This window comes from Zootermopsis nevadensis, unplaced genomic scaffold (genome assembly GCF_977971745.1).
Source record: "Zootermopsis nevadensis isolate Lab colony 2312 unplaced genomic scaffold, Znev_1.0 Znev_ptg000003l, whole genome shotgun sequence".
NCBI classification, from domain to species: domain Eukaryota; kingdom Metazoa; phylum Arthropoda; class Insecta; order Blattodea; family Termopsidae; genus Zootermopsis; species Zootermopsis nevadensis.
Window position 1 is genome coordinate 10,879,831 of NW_028259135.1, and position 19,668 is coordinate 10,899,498.

The 19,668-nt window shown below is 39.5% G+C and overlaps 2 protein-coding genes across 5 annotated transcripts in view; one reads left to right on the plus strand and one right to left on the minus strand.

Annotated features, from left to right (window-relative positions):
• Positions 1-13,545, plus strand: part of LOC110836244 (alpha-1A adrenergic receptor-like) — a 66,906-nt gene extending 53,361 nt beyond the window's left edge. For 2 of the 4 annotated variants that reach the window (XM_022077241.2, XM_087342501.1), the window contains exons 3-6: positions 5,767-5,959; positions 7,408-9,726; positions 10,773-10,953; positions 11,974-13,545. In XM_022077241.2, the coding sequence (XP_021932933.2) occupies positions 5,767-5,959; positions 7,408-7,691 (477 nt within the window). In that variant the 3' untranslated portion in view covers positions 7,692-9,726; positions 10,773-10,953; positions 11,974-13,545. The other 2 variants (XM_087342502.1, XM_087342504.1) reach the window with 2 other exon arrangements.
• Positions 13,546-13,697: 152 nt separating this feature from the next.
• Positions 13,698-19,312, minus strand: LOC110836241 (uncharacterized). Its single transcript, XM_022077233.2, has 8 exons — positions 18,958-19,312; positions 18,329-18,460; positions 17,313-17,468; positions 16,707-16,844; positions 16,176-16,295; positions 15,849-15,995; positions 15,461-15,580; positions 13,698-15,376 (listed from the first exon to the last, which is right to left on the minus strand). Exons 1-8 carry the CDS (start codon positions 19,046-19,048, stop codon positions 15,279-15,281), a joined length of 1,002 nt encoding a protein of 333 aa, XP_021932925.1. The 5' UTR covers positions 19,049-19,312; the 3' UTR covers positions 13,698-15,278.
• Between the last annotated feature and the right edge of the window lie 356 nt (positions 19,313-19,668).

Sequence of the window (19,668 nt, forward strand, 5' to 3'; positions counted from 1 at the left end):
TGTACTCATTCGGCCGGGCAGCTTTTGGATTTCCGTGCAGAAAATAAGTGAGACTTTAATTAATGCAAGCAAAAACGTTTAATGGAAGAAAAATAAGCTCATTTTGTAAATACGGGATTTCAGAATCTGACGGTGCAAAAAGAACTTTTTTTTTTCCCTGTGACAAATTTCCAACATGAAAAATACATTAATGTATTTATACTGTCTATGAAATGGGAGGACATGGGGATGTGAGATTGATTTCCGTACTCAGATCTTTTGTGCTGTTTGTTACTTTCAGTCCTGAATATTATTGGCAGTGCATTAAAATTGTAGCTTCATTCCTAGTACAAACCCCCACTTCTCTCTCTCTCTCTCTCTCTCTCTCTCTCTCTCTCTCTCTGTGAGTGAGCGAGCGAAAACTGCGACCCGTGTGTCATCTCTGATAGTAACCCTTTGTATCGTAAAGTTTCAATAGTTAGGTTCAGTAGGTAAAAGATTAAGTTAGACCAGGTTTAAAATAGAATTTCTAGGGAGTTCAGCTTTGAATTGAACTAATATAAACTATAAAGTTTCTAATAACGTTTACTTCAAATGCTACAATTGTTTTGCTGAAACTAGCAAAGCTATAAATTATTAATTGTGCTTGCGATTTTATGACGCATTTATTATTAATTCCCATTAGTACAGATTGCACCTTCGTTAATATGGACCGTGTTAACATTTCGCATAAATTTAGTGTCTCCATCTTCAGAGCGAACTGATTTAGGACTAACCAGAACCACGTGAGACGCATTTATATATAGGCGGAGGGCAGGCAATTTGAAAGCGTTTCTTGTGCTCAGCTTCAGTTCCACAGAACTGTGGGAGGATGTTCCGTAGAATTTGATTCTTCTGGTTCAGTCACCATTTTACTGGCATGTCAGTAAATGTTTTCATAGTGACCATCGCTAGAATTATGGTACGTCTCCTGCATAATACAAAAAAACAATGAAGGTTTACTTTCAGTCGCGTTAGTTTACGTATGAAGTTTATTTATTGTTCAATAAATATTTGCGTTCACCTTGTTTCTCAGAGTGAGCTGGAAGTAATGAAAAATAGTTTAATTAACTTTAAAAATTAATTATAATTACTAATAATAAGAAATATGTTAAATAGTGAAAATGTGGGGACAGTTTTTGACCTAAACTCTTACGTCATGTAATATCTCCATACAGTGTGTCTTATAGTTTATTCCTTTTGGTTTGAGATTAAGTAAATGAAAGTGTGGCACAAGACCCGGAAAAGTGAGTTACATTGCTAGCGAAATAACTCGTGGTTTCGTTCGCTGTTTGGGCTGTAGAGGTAGCGCGTTGAGTTCAAAGTTTGTAACTTCATTGCAAGTGCTTTGTACTTTTTTCGGTTCATAAAACTGACTGTAGTATAAAAGTCAGTGTAGCAAAGTTCCACCGACTGTTGAAATTAAAAGAGGAAAATTAATTCTTTTCCGTCATTCTGTACTTTTCCGGACAGACTCTTTGCCGTTTTGCTCTTTCAGTCTTCACTACCATTCTTACTGTGAAGCAGCTCAAGCTCGGACTTATTTTGCATCCACTGTACAGATGTTATTGAAGGAGTGACGCTTCGAGGAGGATGAAACACAGTTAAAATTATCAAACACGCTGTTCTGTAACAAATGAAATATGATGTGAATTGGAACAGTGATAATACAATTAATTGCCGGCTGACGTGGGTAGAACGTGGGTGATCAACGTACCGGACGTGTTCCTGTGTTTGTTAGCGGAAATTTTAGTATAGAAATGAAATCACTTTAGTTTAGGGTTCCCCGTATGACTCGAACGTGACCATTCATATTTAGACGCACGTACAAAACATATAGAGCGTATTTTCTAAATTAGGCGTCATTATGAATTACGTAAGTAGGATCTTCGTATTTTTTTTAATTCAATCAAATAGTATTTCGTTGATGAAATCGAGGAGGACGAAGTTGGCGGAACATGTAGCAGGCATGGTGAAGATGACATATGCATCCAAAATGCTGGTAGGGAAACCTCGAAGGGGAGAGACTACTTGTTGGACATTTATGTAGATCGTAGGACAATATTAAAATTTATATTAAAGAAACTGGGGGACCGGGTATTTATTGAATAGTTGTGTGACCATCGGCCTCTCGAGAATTACTCTGTTACAGTGCAGGCTTGCATTTTTGCCCATAAGCTTAAATTTCTGTCTTGAAGTGAAATGATAGTTGTTATTTGTAATTTGTTGTCATGTCTGAGGGGAACAGACAGCAGCCTGTAGCAAATGTAAGACGTATTTTGGTATAAGCAGAGAAAAGTTAATTTGTACGTAATTTAAGCCGAGGAGTGGTTGTCTTCAATTTTTTTATATCAACAAAGAACCTAGAAATGTTTTCTGTCCTCCGAACTGGCCTAGAATTTGATACACAGTGCAAGAATTGTATCTTGTGGACTGAGGTCACTCTTCCTCGAAGTCTGTTTACTTTCGGTCCTTGAAGTTCATTTACACTAGATTTTTAAAGGAAGCCTGCACTTTCACTTCCAAGGTTTCAGGTAACACTTGGTTGTCGCTAGTCATTTGTTTACTTTGCAATTCTATACGAAAACATTCAGCGATAAGTTGGTGACTGTGCAGAAAATTGTTTCAAGGCACAGCACAATCATCACAGTGCCGTTCTCCACTTAAATTTCTAGGTAACAACATAATTTTAGACAAACTCAATGGAGCAAAGTCCTTTTTGAGAAGCTGGTAGTCACTCAGCTAGTCCAGAAATTCTCCATCTTTTACGAAACCCGGAAATATATTACTGTCAATGCTGGTCTTCTAAGTAATGATACTCTGCGGACACGTGCGTGGATACCAACGTTTCGGAGAAAAATACTGGCTTCGTCTTCAGGGCTGAAGTTGCAAGAGTTACATACAAAATTTTCGTAGGGAATTCTTTTGGAAAACGACTGCTGAGTAGACCTCGAAGGAGATGGGAGGATAACATCAAGATCGATCTAAGGGAGGTGGTGTTTGGGGTGGTGATTAGATGGAGCTGGCTCGGGATCGTGGCCGGTGGCGGGCTTTGGTGCGGGTTCTGCTATCAAGGAGTTATTTATTTATGGAAAAACATGAAAATGTTCCGTTGTGAATCGGTGAGCTCTAAGCACGTATCTACGATGGTTTTAAAATATTCTTAATGTAGTTGCTTTCGATCTATTGCAACTGCTTCGTCTTGCTTTCTCTACGGGGAACTGTTAGTGTCATTAGCAATAAGCCAACAGCTTTGTGACCGCAGACACGTAACACCTCTCTCTCTGATTTGATTATCCCATGCCCTGGCCTCGAATGGACGAAAGACCCGTATGACGAAATTCCCATCTGGTGTGCTTGTGTGATAGATTAGATCCATGGAGCACACACTGTACTGACAAGTTCATAGTCTCTTACGTGGTCAGTAGATGCCCTGTATGTTCTGGAACACCAAGGTTCATTACAGCGTTCAGTAGTCCCTGTCTTCAGAAAGTTGAATCGATCCAAAAGCCTTACAACCCATTTCTGTGATCCATTGTAATATGATACTTCCATGTTCTTCTATTTTTAGCGAGTGGTTTATTCCCTACATGAGCGTCTGGCATCCAAACTGGATAATCGGAAACGGATGTAAAGTTCAATAACGTTATAAACTGTAATAACTTCTTTGTTCCAGGATGTGGGTCACACAGTCTGTACTTCTGTGATTTCGATCCCATATAGTCCATGTCACCCTTGTTTATTGGAACGCTAGCATTTTGAAAAACTATTGAGAATTTTTCAGTGTATCTAAATATTTTTTAAATTTTTATAATTTGATATTTTTTTAAAATATTGACAATTTTAAAAATTTTGAATTTGTTTTAACTTTTTAAAAATGTCGAAACATTTTGCAATTTTTAACAGTGTTCAATTTTTTTTTATAAATCGTAAGAAAGCGTTTCTAAAACTTTTCAAAATTTTATGAATTATAAAATATTTTAAAATGTTTAATAATTTTCATAATTTAAAAAATGGTCAATATGAAAGAGATTATCAAAATGTAAACAAATTAAAAAGACTTTTGGTTTTGAAAAAATAATAAAATCTTGAAATTTAATAAATAAAAATTTCAAGAAATCTATTTTTTTTTTAATTTTCAAATTATGCAAAATTACTCAGTGTATATAAAACATTGAGAATATTAAAATAGTTCACAGTGTTTTCAAAGTTTTACAATTTTAATAAATTTACGTTTTACATGTCGTGCTTTTGACGTATTTTTCATACAAATTTTCACTAATTTGGGCCGGACATTTTGTAATTATTGCATGCTTACAAGGGAACCTCGCTTGTGAAGTGGTTTCTTTACTCAGATTCATGTATGTGATTGTGTATTTCTCTGTCCATATCGGGACACTTACAAGCTACAACAAAGTTGCCTTATTCTTGCTGTAACATCCTACGCAGTGCTGAATTATGAAAGAATGAGGCAAATATACCAGCAAGATGTTACTAGTTTCCTTATGGCGCATGCTCTGAACCGGTTTACCTGTTAACCTCCCAGAAGATAGCCATGACCCGTTCCCGCGACTATCGGTCGTGTGTTTCGAAAGGCGTTGGGCGATTTTCCTGCTTCTGGTATTTGAGTTTCACTGGCACGATCTGATACTTGTGCTGTTTTTCAATTGAAATGACACTTGACGAATAACAAAGCTTAGATTCACCCCTAAGTAGTCTATTCGTAACTGTGTATCTGATCTGCTTCAACAGTCAGCTGCTGTTTATTTTGCAATTGTCGACTTCATATGATTCTCACTCTAAACAACGATTATTTCGTAGGATTTGAGTTTCCCACGGCCCTGAGTCCGAAGATGGCTGTTTTCTGGCTTGTTTCGTCGTGTAGTTGGGTATAAGTTCACGGATATTTCAAAGGTCCCTGCCATGACTCATCGCCCTGATGATGGAGGCAGCAAGGACCTCTGAAAAGTCGGTAAATTAATACAACACGGCCCAACATCCAGGAGATCTGAGAACCTGAAATCTCACCAAGAAGTAGTATCATTTGCGAAATTTTATTAAGTCAGGAACCTGGTCATTTCGTTCGTAAAAACATGAATGACTATTAAACATTTATAGCCCAGTGGTAACTACATTTAAATAATTAATAACTTGAATTTCCTTAAACAGCGTTAACCAGTCGATCTTTGTAATGGTGAAGTGTTGTGTTTTCTTCGCGGTACGGACTGGATTCTTAAATATTAATCAGACGAACTATGATTCCCAGAATAAACAGCGATTATTTTCTTAAACAGCGTTAACCAGTCGATCTTTGTAATAGTGAAGTGTTGTGTTTTCTTCGCGGTACGGACTGGATTATTAAATATTAATCAGACGAACTATGATTCTCAGAATAAACAGCGATTATTTCCTTGAACAGCGTTAACCAGTCGATCTTTGTAATGGTGAAGTGTTGTGTTTTCTTCGCGGTACGGACTGGATTCTTAAATATTAATCAGACGAACTATGATTCTCAGAATAAACAGCGATTATTTCCTTGAACAGCGTTAACCAGTCGAACTTTGTAATGGTGAAGTGTTGTGTTTTCTTAGCGGTACGGACTGGATTCTTAAATACGATTTGCCGAGCTTCGCGTTTAAAGGGTTAAACAGACCCTGGGAACTGGAAGAATATTTTTGGGCATGGTACAGTGGGCGCTTGGGGTTTATTATCTGTCTTAACGTCCAACAGTTTCTGTTTAATTTTCAGGGCTCGACGCTGCTGTACGACAGAGGAAGTGACGCGTGGCCTTCCAGCGAGGAGAGACGGAGATTGACAATTGCGGGGCTGTACGGCCGTGCTGCGAAGTTCCGGCGACAGAAGAAAGCTGCCAAGACGCTGGGTATCGTAGTGGGGGGGTTCCTACTCTGCTGGTTCCCTTTCTTCGTTCTGCTGCCCATTGGTACGTATGAACAATTCTGAGGATGTGAGGCGTCTCAGCGGAAACAGTTCGATCCATTGGCTCGTGTCGACCGAGTAATTTTGTCTTCAGGAGGCGGCAGATTTCGTGGTAGAAACGACTTTACTCCTAACCTTGCGATGCGTTTTGTGATAAGATTTGCTACTCTACTGGGTCTACTTTCGACTCCCCCTCTCCAGAAACGCAGATTCTTAATTCGTTCCAGGGTGCTGAGGGGAATATTTGGACCTGATAGGGGTGAAGTGACAGGAACCTGGAGAAGACTGCGTCATTAAAAGTGTCTTAATTCGTATTCAGCCAAATATTATTTTGGGGTAATCGAAAGAGGAGATGGGCTGGATATGTAGCACGCATGGGGATATGAGAGAGGCCGAGTGAGACCTCTCGGAAGACATAGGAGTAGATGGGAGGATAATATTAAAATTGAATTTAAGGAAATAGTGTTTGAGGGTGTGGATTAGATTTACCTGGCACAGGGATTTTGTGAATACGGTAATGAACCTTTGGGTTTCACAAAATTCGGGAAATTCCTCGACAATCTGAGCGACTAGAAGCTTATCACGAAGGACTCTGCTCTCAGGGAGTTAGTTACTAATGGTAGAAACTCGATTGTAAGTTTATGACTGAGTTTTTGGCGTGTAATGAAAACTTATTGTTCGTGCGAAACATTTTGTGTGTCATCATTTCCTCTTACCATTTACATAAAAACGCTTTGCTGTACCACAGCGCACTCAGTAGAAATTAATTCTCTGTTATGTGATAAAAGAGATTTGAAATTGTAAGTTAAGTTTGGGAAGTTACATCAGCGTTTACTTAGGGTGTGGGGGGTGGGATAATTAACAGGGACAGTCATAATAGACTGATGTTTTAGTTTGGGTGATGTTTGTTCACTGCCGCGGGCAAAGTAACTGAACTGATGGTCTGCTGCTCGTACAGTTGTCATTAATAGAGAGAGGTAGAGAGAGAGAGAGAGTTGAAAGGAGAGAGGAAAAAGATAAATAATAAGTAATAAATGAGAAAGGGTGAGGAAGAGAGGAAGGCAAAAATGATACGAACACAGGCATGGGCAGACTTCTAATAGTTATATTCGTTGTCATTTTTTGGCAGTCAGTGAAGCATCGAGGAGAGTCAAAATCCAAAGCTGTTTCTATGCTAATTAATCACCATGCCGTGACGTAAATTGGACGTGCAACGCCATATATTCTTAACGTGGACACTAGTTGTATGGTAAGTGATCAGCTTCACGCCTCGGCCGCTTTACCCCCGGGGCAAGTGGAACGTTTCCCACTTGATAGGAGACTGGGCGGACCTCAGAATTGATCTGGACGCAGTGGTAGAGAGAAATGTCGCTTGCCCTGCAGTGAATCGAATCCCGATCGTGAGGCCCCGAAGCCAGTCCCAGTGTAATGTCAACTCTTAATTCTTTGCAGACGCGGCTTGCCCGTCCTGTGACGTAGCAGGTCTTTTCAACTTCGCCTTCTGGCTGGGCTACTTCAACAGCTGCATCAATCCGTTCATATACGCGTGTTCGTCACGAGAACTGCGGAGGGCATTTTGGGGCATCCTCTGCTGGAAGCTGAAGCACACTAACAACATGGCCGTCAGCTTCACGGCGCGGTCACGTGACCTCAGCATGTCGAGTACCGCGAGCTTCTCCGCCTCTCGACGCGTCCAGAATAATCTTGCTCGTGTTCCGTTGCCTATGTCTCCGTGAATGTGGACGGTTTCACGAACGCGAGTCCAAGCAGCGATCGACTGGAGCCATGGAACCGCAGTGCCGGTACAGTAGCTGTCTGTACACACCGGCGGGTCTCGTAAGAACATATTTCAGTATCGAGAGAGACACGGGTGGGTCACAAGACTGTGTTGTTTAATGGAGGCTCAGTGTTCATGGAGTGACAGGTAAGAGGTATGACATTTATGAGAGCCATTGGATTCGTTCTTTTTACCGGCGTAGAATGAGGGTCACCGATTGGTGACTGGACGAAGATAAACTATAATAAGATAATAAAAAGACGATCAAATATTTACAGGTCTTATATCGTTGCTGTCCGTGGTTTTGGTTACGTCCTTATGTCATGTTGTGTTTATTATTTTATTTATTTTTTATTTATTTTTATTTTATTGTTTTGCTTTTGTTGTGTTTTTGTTGCATGTTAACGGTCCGGTGTCGTAAGCAGTGTAATGTAAAGGGAACCTGACGATAACTGCGTGACAGTCGAAACATGTTGATCACGGATTGACTCCAGTGACGTACTACATTGATGGAACAGCGTAGTGATACTAGAGGAGTTGTTTAATAAGTGATGATGTGATGGAGTCATCAAAAATTTCGTCACATCATTGTGGAACCACAACTTCCACGTTTGGATACTATTCAAGGTAAAATTTCCGCAATTTTTTCTTAGTCTCTTAGGTTGTCACGTGATAAAGAATTATTCTGGAAAAAAAACAACTAATAATGTACATATAAAGTAATAAATATTATACAAATTAATGTATCAGATTTAGTTCTGAAGGACCTTTGTAAATTCTTTTGATGGAAAATGTCCCGCAACTGTACAGTTCCTTCCACCATGTGGTACATTGTCAATCAGTCGCATTTTTCACACGTGAAAGTCATTTTCCTTACTGCTGAAAGCCAAAACCTATTATACAGCATACGCTCCTCGCGGTTTTGGTTATACGCGGTGAAATTATTGTGTTAATATCCGTGCATCGCGGCATATGTCCCTCGCTTTTTCTATGCCAATTTTACGAATATCTGTGTTGGGCAAGGCCGTGGTCTAGGCAACACGGAGTTTTCCTCCGTGGCATCCCAACAATTACTCCATTCACACACAGAAGAAGGCAATGGCAAACCACTTCTGGGTCATCTGCCAAGAACGTATATGAACAGGTCCCAGTCCGAGAAAAGGATGGAAGGATCCTGTTCATGTGGACCTGTCGTCAGACAGAACACTAAATAAATAAATAAAAATTGTCAAATAACCTACAACCTAGATGAAATACAACAGATTTCAAGATAAATAATAGTAATAATAACACTACATTTATTTTTTTTTTCACGTGAACCAAAAAGAGACGTTCTGGAGGAAAAGCCTTTTACGTTTATTAAGAGACTTGGCCCGATTTTTGATTAATATCGTTTTTGAAATGCCTTTGTATCTCCCGCCGTCTGCAAGTACTGCTTCCTAGCGTTCAACCAGCAGTCTTGTTCGCCTATGAAATTCACAAGTTTCTCCACAGATGTCTCTTTCCGCAACGGTATAGAATTCGATCAATTATCGATGTATCGAATCATATCGAAATTGTTCAGAAATTTCCAATTTATTTTTCAGAAGAAGTAGCAAATTTTGTATTTCCTTCCAAACAATAGCGAACAGAAAGAGTATTTGTACAAAAAATAAGCACATAATTTTTTCATGAAAGGGCTCTAATAACATGGTTGTTATTTTTAGGACTAGAACACAATGTATACATAGAATTTCAGAATTCGATCAACACCAGCCAACCAAGCAGCTGACTTTCAACTGTTTGTAGTTGTGTTTGACACATAAAGTACGTGTACGATCGAAACAGTTCATCAATATGCCTTATCCGGGGATCGCCTTAGGTTTTCTTCTAGGTGTAGGAGTTGCAGTGGCTGCGATGGTTTACTTTCTCAGCCAGACAGACACAGAACGTCCCCATCACAATTATCATAATAACAACAGATCACCAAGCAGAGAACCTGGAAAGAATCAGCGGTAAGAATTTTTATTTTAGGCATTACAAAATAAACATTGACGAATTGATAACTTTTAGAGTTCAGTTTGTTACTATACGTGTGCTGTATTTCTGCTAAAATAAAAAAATTAAGTGTGAGGTTAAGTCGCAGCAAGCATTTTTGAATAGAAGTTATTTAAATTCCATACATGCTTCATAGGCCTAACTAACCCAAAGGATGTGGAACATGTAATACCACAATACTTCCTTCCTATACAAATATAAATTACATAGTTATGACATTGATTTACAGTCTGCTACAGCAATGCAGCAAAAATTATTACACAAAGCATACCCACTGTTGCTTACAAGCGTTTATAATAGCTGAGAATTTTTGCTGAAGGTAAATTATTCTATGGAGTAGGAGTGAGATAGGAGTTACTATCTTGATATTGGCTTATAGACTTTTTCATATCATAATTTAGACTATTGATAGTTGGGGGGGGGGGGGGGAGACTATTGTATAGCTCAGTTTCAGTATAGTAAACTTCTTTTTGATATTTGCTGAGGGTAGTGTCAGTGGCACCTGAAGGTTATGTTTGTATCTTGTACTTGTAATGAAGATATCTGAGTTTGTTTGCCATTTTTCTGTGGTATTACATAAAGTATGGTTTTATCAAGTGCGACCTTTTATGCTTTGTAACAAACCATCGTCTTATGAATTGTATGATTCAATATGAATTAATTTTGTTGCCACCGATGTTGACCGCTTGAAGTCGAAACGCGTTTGGCACTAAGTGTCTTTTCAAAGTGTAAACAGTTTTGTTCGTATGCATGATTTTATGTATCAATACACTGCAAGGTATGCAAAAGGTTTTAAGATTCTGATGAAATTGCTTATTTTTGGTGTGTAATAATTCCTTCTTTACTCTAAGAATTTTGTCACATTTACATCAATGTAAGATGTTTATATTCATTAGTTGTAATCTTGGAATAAAGCAACATTCATGTCTGAATTTACCTGTCTTTTTTATTTCCGGTTTTGTTTTGTATAAACTGTGATAATAGCCAAAATTGGTACTCTCAGTGGTAGCAATGGAAACAGCAGGCCTGGATGTACAACAAATTCGTCTCGACGTAGACGTAAGCAGTCTCCAAAGGAAGAGGTCACCAGATGTGTAATTTGTTACGAAGAGTTGACTAATTACATAACGACTCTGTCATGTCAACACAGGTTCCATTTCCATTGTATCCGTGAATGGTTCAAGGTAAAAGTAAATTTTTGTATTTTTAATAGGAAAGTAGTTGGAAGTAATTGGTGGAAAAAAAAGATTACTGACTCGTAACTGCCAAATGTAGAATGTGAATATAAAATAGCATTTTGCTTCCATTATTCTCTTCAGGTTATGAGCGTGCACTTTCAGTGTAATTAATAGGTATTTTGTAGTTTAGTTTGGTAATGCAGTTGGGAATATTTCTAAAAGTAGATACGAAATTGCACCTTACAACGAAGTGTACGTAATTTGAATGAATAAAGGATGCAGTACTTCTTCTGGTGTCATTTCCATTTTGTTTGGGGTGCTGCAATTGTCCCATTACCATATTTAACCTCTTTTGTGAATTTGAAGTATTTTATTAAGAAATGTGACAGCCTCAAATCTCCCTTAGTAGACTTGTTGTTTTGGAAGTTGCCCTCGTTATGCTAGTCTCTTTGTTTAAGGATAGTTTGACCGTGGTGCCCATAAAGAACGGAATAATGGCGTTACACATGATCTTCATGATTTCACATTAAATTGGCCTCAAGTAAATGCAGCTTTGGTTATATCTTGGCAGTGTGGATTTCAAAACTTTAAGGTTCAAACCAGGAAGAAGCCCTCTTGTGTGCGCCTGGTGCAGTGAAGACTGTGATGTTTCAAAAAATTCTGTGGCATAGAACTTTCTGAAGTTAAAGTGCACAAATTTTTCTCCATCGGGATTTGAGGTTTTTATGGCTGTGGATACGAAGACGGCTCTCCTCCGGGTTGTAGTGCCATGTAGTCTGGTATTCTGGTCTTGTTGCCCTGATAATGGAGGCAGCAAGGACCTCTGAAATGTTGGTAAGCTTCTATCAGACTACACAGCGCTACAACCCAGAAGGCAGCCACCTTCATTTTTTTCTCCAGTTTAGTGACTGAGGATTGTTCGTAGGTAAGACTGTGGTATTATTAGTGAAGGCAAATGTGACAGAATCAGAATAATTCTGATTCAACTCTTATGCAACAGTAAACAAGTATCTCATTTCATTTCAGGAATCCGAAACCTGTCCAATGTGTCGTAAGACTGCTGCAGAGTAATGCTTGACAACACAAACAGAAGTCACTTGTTCAATATTCTAGCTCCAGTTAGAGGTTTGTTTACGTGCTGATACTGTATAGGATGTCCATACTTGGAATTTTTTTTTTATTGTCTATGGTCAGCTTGGCCGTCGTGACCCCATCGGGGTTTCGTCGCGAAAGAACCACGGTGGTTTCGCCTTGGTTTCCGTGACCAGTCTTTACCCACCATTCTGGAAGGGGCGACAAGCAAACATGCCTTGAGTGGGACTCGAACCTACGGTCGCGGCGGCCAGGCGCACGAGGTCCTTGCCTCAGACCGCGCGGCCACTGCGCCACTTGGAATTAAATGGGGTAATAATATTTAAAAATAAGTCATTGGGGAAATTAATGAAAATACATGAGAGAATGTAGACTGTGCTGCTTCCAGGTAAAATAGTAGAAGCTTATGCGTTGGAGGACTGTAATGTGCTTAAAATTATTCTCTGTGCAAAGCAAGTTCAAGGGAAAGGCCATATTTAAATGTTTACTTATATGCTGGCAGGTTGTACAGATGTACTTGCCAGGTATTTGTGAATTACTTAAGACTGTTGGTGATGAGGTGTTTTGACTTAGCAATAATTTCCGTAGAAGTAGCGATCATTATCCACCGTTTCTTTAAGTAGAATTAGCGTCATGTATGCCCAGATTTATTTCAGCCATTAGTCTGTTAGGAGCTTTATATTTAAATCAGATATATGGATAAAGTCTTAGATTTTACGAGTCTTAAGTATTGGTTAGTGTACAGGGTTAACGACTGAATATATATACATAAAATTAAACATAACACAGATGCAGCGGTTTACAGTTTTGTGGTGATTGTTTGGTACTAACATGGACAACAGACATATAATGACATAACTTGAATAAAATTGATTCAAAATCACGAGGAGATTTGGTCTTTTATTATGCGAATGTCCGGCTCCACACCTCCGTGAGGAAATTTTGATATTGTTTGTGACGATCCTATAATGAATTTATTTAATTCTTCTGTGGTTTTAAAATTTTATACTTTTTTTTTGTAGGAGAGTATAAATTATACAATTATTTTATATTTATTATTTATATGAAATTATGTGTTGATTTTTATCTTAAATATTATGACCTTGAACTCCTGACAGACTACGGCTTGTGCCGGTACTGCTTTGTTTTTCTTTAATTTATATATTCTGCAATATTTGAGCGGGTTCTGAGATGGTAGTTCCTGCCTTGTAAAGTTACGTGCTTGTGTATTACATTAAAAGATCTCATGTAGCAGGACAAAGGAAGTGGTTTTCAGTGCTGTGGGATGTCGCCACATACTTTGCTGTTGCATATATTCTGTTCTACTGGGTTTCACGGTTTTGTTTTGCTGTTACTCGCATAATGATGAACTGATAATATTGCTTTGTTTATAGAACACTGTTGTACACAATTGAAAAGTGCACTTATTAGGATAGCTAGTATAAAATTACAGATTTGTAGTTATTCTCATTATGAAAATAAATTACTTCAGTACGTATTATTTCATACTCGCTATTCTTTGTTGATGTGTGACGTCTTTAATGTGTATTCCATTACCCATAGTTATTCTGCATACATCCAGATAAAATGGTGGTCATACAGAATTTCCACGATCTTATTTTGGGTTTACTAGATGTGAAAATGCACAGAAAAATCAGTTTAAAACTTTCACATGCCATTTATTTTCAATTTGGTTCTGTGTGTATACATGTGTGCCACACATAAAACTTTTATTGGGCTTGACGTGCGTGTTGTGTGATGTTGCTACTAGAAAGCAGCTAAGTTACCGAGTGAAATTTTGGACATTTTATATGTTAATTTGTATTTCAGTGTCATAGATGTGTTGTTGGAAATTGGTGTTCTAATCGTGAGAATAGAGTAACAAAATTAACGTATTAAAAATCTAATACGCAAAGAAAAGCTCAACACTTTTCCATTACGAAAATGACTTTGTTGAATCTGTTTATAGAAATAGTTGCCGTTTACACTGATAATTATACGAAACAAATGTTCAGTCTTATAAATTGAGGAGCTAGTGAAACATGTTTGTACCACTTGGCATTAAAGGTTAAATTAAGCAGGTAAATGATTATGTTAATTTTTAGACGCCGTACATAGGAAAGGAAAGATCAGAGTTATTTGTCCATCGAACTGTATGCAATGTAAAAACGCTAGTTGTAGAAGTTTACACTTGACAGCGTAACCAATGGATGGCACGTATAATAATATCGAGGTTTAACGTAGCGAAAGTGGTTTGTCTGTAGAGTCGAGAGGTGTATTCAAATCGATAATCGATTTGCGGAAGTGTGACTGCTAGAGGGAGTTGTGTTCCGCTGTGTTCTTGAGTCACGTCGATTTTTAGATTGTCGATATAAATGTAGTTTCCGGTTCCGTTGACCGATATTTGAAATGCAGTGGAAAGGTGAGTTTGCTATTCAGTGGCCGTGCTGGAGTTCGTGTTTTTGAAGTGGTGATTTGTAATTGTATTAGGTGACGACGCCGATTGAATTAAAGATTTTATTTTAGCTTGGATTTTGTTTTATACATAGCTCGTTATGTAGGCTAGTATGCTTTTATTGGTAGCTTATGCCGTTTATTGAAATGTTACTCTTCTTACATCGGAAATGTACATAAATCTCGTGTAACAGTCTCTGAATATTGTGAGCTGCCATATTGTATCATGAGACTAGGAATACCAGTGATAAAGTGACAATGAATCCTGTGTCTTCTGTTACTGAAGATCGTGATATAACCTAACATTACTTCAAGGATTAACAGAATAGTCATGTTATAATAAAGACTGCAGATATCCATTGGCGCATCACTCAGGTAAGCTTTGTTTGCTATGGTGATTGGAAGTTAGGTCATTTATTGTCGAATTATATGAGACAGTCGAGGTTATTCGTTTTGTGACAGCCTGTTCAATTCCGGACAGGCTACCTGAGATGGATGCGAACTGGACTTTAGATTGTAAATCGGGCTGGTGTGTGGGATGTGTTTTTGACAGTGGTCAGAAAGGAAATAGCATGTGGGAAGTAACTGTTTTCTTTTGAGGTCCGGCTTTTTCGCGTCGGCAAGTATCAAGGGACTACACTGAAATCGACTTTCACTTTGACGAGGTGTTATGTTGCCGGATGTAAATTTTTCTCTTCTTTGGACATCTAGCTGCATATTGTTGTTCACGATTAAACAATGGGTTGGTCATGGAAACTGTTGTGAATCATTTTGTTTGCACTTATTTACGTTGACGATTTTAAATATTCAAATAATCTGGGTAGAGCGAGGGATAACAGCACAACAATTAAACCGTGTTCAGCCGTTCTCTTTCCATTGTCACCTGTAATGAAACACGTATTTAATGGTTCTACTAAGTCTGTAGTTGATCAATGTCTTATCATGAGACTAATGCAGTCAGCGTTACCTGTGCACATGGTGTTATCGTCATCGGGGATCAAACCCGATCCACAGCTGCATATTCCTGCACTGCACACAGCAGATGGTACCGCGCACTCAGCATTGTCTTCACACATTCCACCCAGTCCTGTAACGATTAAAGTGCTCTTCAGGATTTAAAATACACAGGAATGTTTTTCTTGGTTGTAACCCCGTGTGGACTTGTAGATAGATGCCAGCGTCTCGAAGGAACGTACTGACTCCATCATCAGGGCTGTATGAACCCCTCGCTGCATTGTATTCTATTCAGTGGGCGTTATTTCTTTCGTCTCAGTCGCACAGGATAGGCTCAAGACGGCGTCGTGAGCCACTTCAGTCCACTCATAATATTACCCCACAAAATAGTTCGCACTTACCAATGTCCGGGAAACACTTGCTGTTGGGCGGGATGTGGTGGTACCCGGGGAGACAGCTGCAGTGGCCTTCGACGCTGCACGTGGTCTTCCCGAGGAACATGGTACATTGCTCGTTCTCCGAACATGGGTCGCCGATCTTGTCTGCAGCTGTTGACATTAGAGCTTACCTGTATTGACACGACATGGCAGTTCCTTCTGGCATAGGCTGTACGGAACACTGTTAAGCGTTCTAAAAAAAATGTTGTAGACTCTAATGAGATCTGCATTAACTTGTAAACCACTTTTTTTTTAGATTATATTTTAGAAAGGAAAATGAACTGTCATTACCTTTGAGACACCCGTCTTCCTTTCGACTCTGTATATAGTTCACTCTGCATCGACAGACGTCGCCACACCTCGAGTTCTCAGTGACGCACTCCTGGTCAGTCTGACATGGTCCGTCTAGGTCTGTGAGCAGAGCAGTACAACACTTGGTGATTCAATTGTCATAGTAACATGTGACCTTGAGTCTGTACCCAGCGACGTAGCCAACCGCGAGGCCCTTTAGAAAATACTGCAATACATGTGTGGCATTTTAGGTGATTTTCCTCTAGCCTCTGCGTCCAGACCGTTTCTGGGGCCCACCCAGCCTCCTGTCCAATGCGTACCTGGGTCCTTTCCAGGGGATAAAGCACGGCCGGGGCGTGATGCTGACCTCTCACCCCCATCTAGTGCTGAGGTCAAGAATGAGTAGGAGCTATACCACCTCTCCCCCTGAGCGCATACATGGCGCGCAGCTGGATAGCTTTATCTTATTTTTTACCTGTATTTTGCCGCTGTAAGTGGAGTTAATCAATGACGCACCGTTCTGAAACTTACAAACTGTTTTGATACAGTCCGTGCCATTTTGGTTCGGATGGTGGCTGTTCGGACACGTACACTCGCTCTTGTCGCAGTAGGCAGGCATCCCGGACGCGAGGTAGCAGTTGTTATGAACTTTACACTTCCCTCCAATCACTGAAACAAGTGACCTCTGTGAGGATATCGCCTGTGGCACATTCTGAGTTCACTTCGATGTATGAAGCCTGTGGGTGGGTTTGCATAAGGAACCATTTTCTTAGTGTTTTTTTTACAGTTGGCAGTGGATAAAAACAAGGGTAAGCCTTGTCCTTATAGATTTTTTATTTGACTGTGCAATATGGGATGTACGAAAAAAAACCCCAAAAAGTTGGGTTGTTTATTCAGATGTTAATGTATTGCGGGAGAAAACACATTCCTACGTAAGGAAAAATTCAGAAACTTTTCCGCAAGTCAGTAAAGAATTTGGTCTAGAAGTAAAAATACATAAAACCATATTTTTTAAAAAAAAAATCACAAAAATAACTGAGTGCGAAAAGCGAAGAGTCTGTGTTTCTACTGGCCTCGCCTTACAGACTGAAGTATTCGAAAGGAACGTACTTCCTGTAACTTCCACGGACTACTCACATGACGTCTCGTAACACCTGCCATCTTTGAAGTGAGCGTTAGCCATGCACTTGCATGTCCCAAAACCTCCCTCTCTGGTAGCGCATTTGGCGTAGCTCCCGAAAGGTTTCGTGCACTGGATGTCTGCTTCGCAGGCATCGCCCAGAACAATGGCTTCTGTTGGATCGAGAACGGTCTTTACGTCAAAGTGTGGTTATCAGAATCTTCGAGAAACCACACTTAAGTTTTTAATCTCAGACTACCATTGTGAAATGTTAGTCGGGATAGCTCAGTCAGTATAGCTGGACGACCGGGGTTCGAGGATTTTTCCTCTAGCCTCTGCGTCCAGACTGGCTCTCCTATCCAGTGGGTACCGGGGTCCCTTCCCAGGGTTAAAGCACGGCCGGGGCGTGATGCTGACCACTTACCCCCATCTAGTGCCGAGGTCAAGAATAAGTAGGAGCTATATGCCTCTCCCCCCAAGCGACATACATGGCGTGTAGCGAGAGAGATTCACTAATGTTATTTGCAACCTTTTAATTCCCAGGCGAAGTTAAAAAACAAATGCCTTTCTTTTTTGTGAATTGCAACGACGATTAATAATTTAAATTGCTAAGAAAAATTGCAAATTATTGAGACGCAAGGTTATGACAGGAGAGTTCTGTTTTTAAACGGATTATTATAAAATTTAATGACGCTTATAGCACAAGTAATGATTTTTCTCAGCGAGGTATCTCGTTTATAACATGAAAAGATACAAGATACAAGTTATGACAGGAAGTTTCTTTAAAAAAAAGAGGAGGACATTTTAAGTTTTTGTAATATCAGTAGCTGTTTAATCTTAGAATCGTGGGCAAAATGTATAGAATTACTGAACATTATCGTGGGTTGAACATACGTTTCCACCGGCCTTTAAATGATCACATTTCCTTTGTAATTTGTTGGCTTCTGGAATCGTAGAGAGGTCCATATCCTGGCACAGAGACTGCCCTTGCATTTAACGTGTCTTGCGAAGGCATGTGACGTCGTTTCCTTACCTTCAAGACATGAGAAACTGTTCGCATCAGCAGCGTAGATTATGAAATCTTTTTTACACTGGCAGTAGCTCTGTTCCTTGCAGTACGCATTTGCGACGCAGTCCGAGTCGTAATTGCATGTTTTAACAACACCTGAAATGTGTAAGTGGTATAGTTATTTTCAGGTTCGCAAAGTCACTCGTCAGTAAGATGGTGTCCGGATGCTCTGGTTCAGCAATCTAATTCGTAATTTCCAAGGCAAAGTGTTTGTAGTCGACGCTCCTTCATGCAGAAACTAGCATATTTAAGCTACCCCCTGATTTAAGGGACGCAGATCTACTTATTTCTTACGTACGTGTCCAGAAGAAAATGTTTTATAGGTACTGAGGTTTATACTGTGACGTTGGTTTTGGACAATGGTCTTCTCGGCTGTTGCGACATCTTTTAATTGTATTCCAACGTTTCGGAAGAAAATTCTGCCTCCATCTTCAGGGCTGATATTAGGATTTGTAATTGGTTATATAGGGTTAGGTGGAGCATGATATGGTGATTGTCCCCACACAAAACCCTGAAGAAAAAGGCAGCATATTCGTCCGATACGTTAGAAATGCAACCCGAAGACGACTATAGTGAGAAATTGTTTTACTTACGTTGGTAATCGTCCTCTCCTGCTGCATACCTCAAGATTAATCCCATGATGACGATTAACTTTGTACCTAGTTTACAGCTCCCAGTGTCCATAGCAATAATACACCCACAAGCGTTTGAATGTTATCTTTTTACGAGTTGCAAATTAAAACAATACTTTCGTATGCGAAATTAAATAACAGCTACATTTGTACGAGACAGGTTGAGTAGAATGGGCTTGGCAGTGATACGCTCTCCCCACGCATCGAGATAAGAAAGCACAGTCACTCTGAAATAATCTTATCTGCCCCGTGTAGTGCCACAGGAGAATGCCCCGATGCACAGTTTTTAACAGGATCAGAACTGTACTGTTCAAGAACTATTCTGTAAACGAAGCTTCTCATATCCTTGTTCTAAGAACAAGATGAGTTGTTACCTTCGCCCTCTGGCCAGTTGTATCTCTGTACTTGGTGACCAGAAGTTATACATGTCTTTAGTCAAAGTGGCTGAACGAAGAAAGTGCAAGGAAAATAAAAAGATTCTTGAGCCATTTTGGAGGGTGATTTTTAATTTATTAAACTTCATATGATTACTCGTCGTCATGAGAACCAGAAATCTCAACAACCTCAATATAGCCGGTGTCCGGACCGAGATTTTAACACTGGCACAGATTCTTAACAGATGCCACGTACTTCACTTTCTTACAGCTATCTTCCTTGTTACAGTCGCTTTAT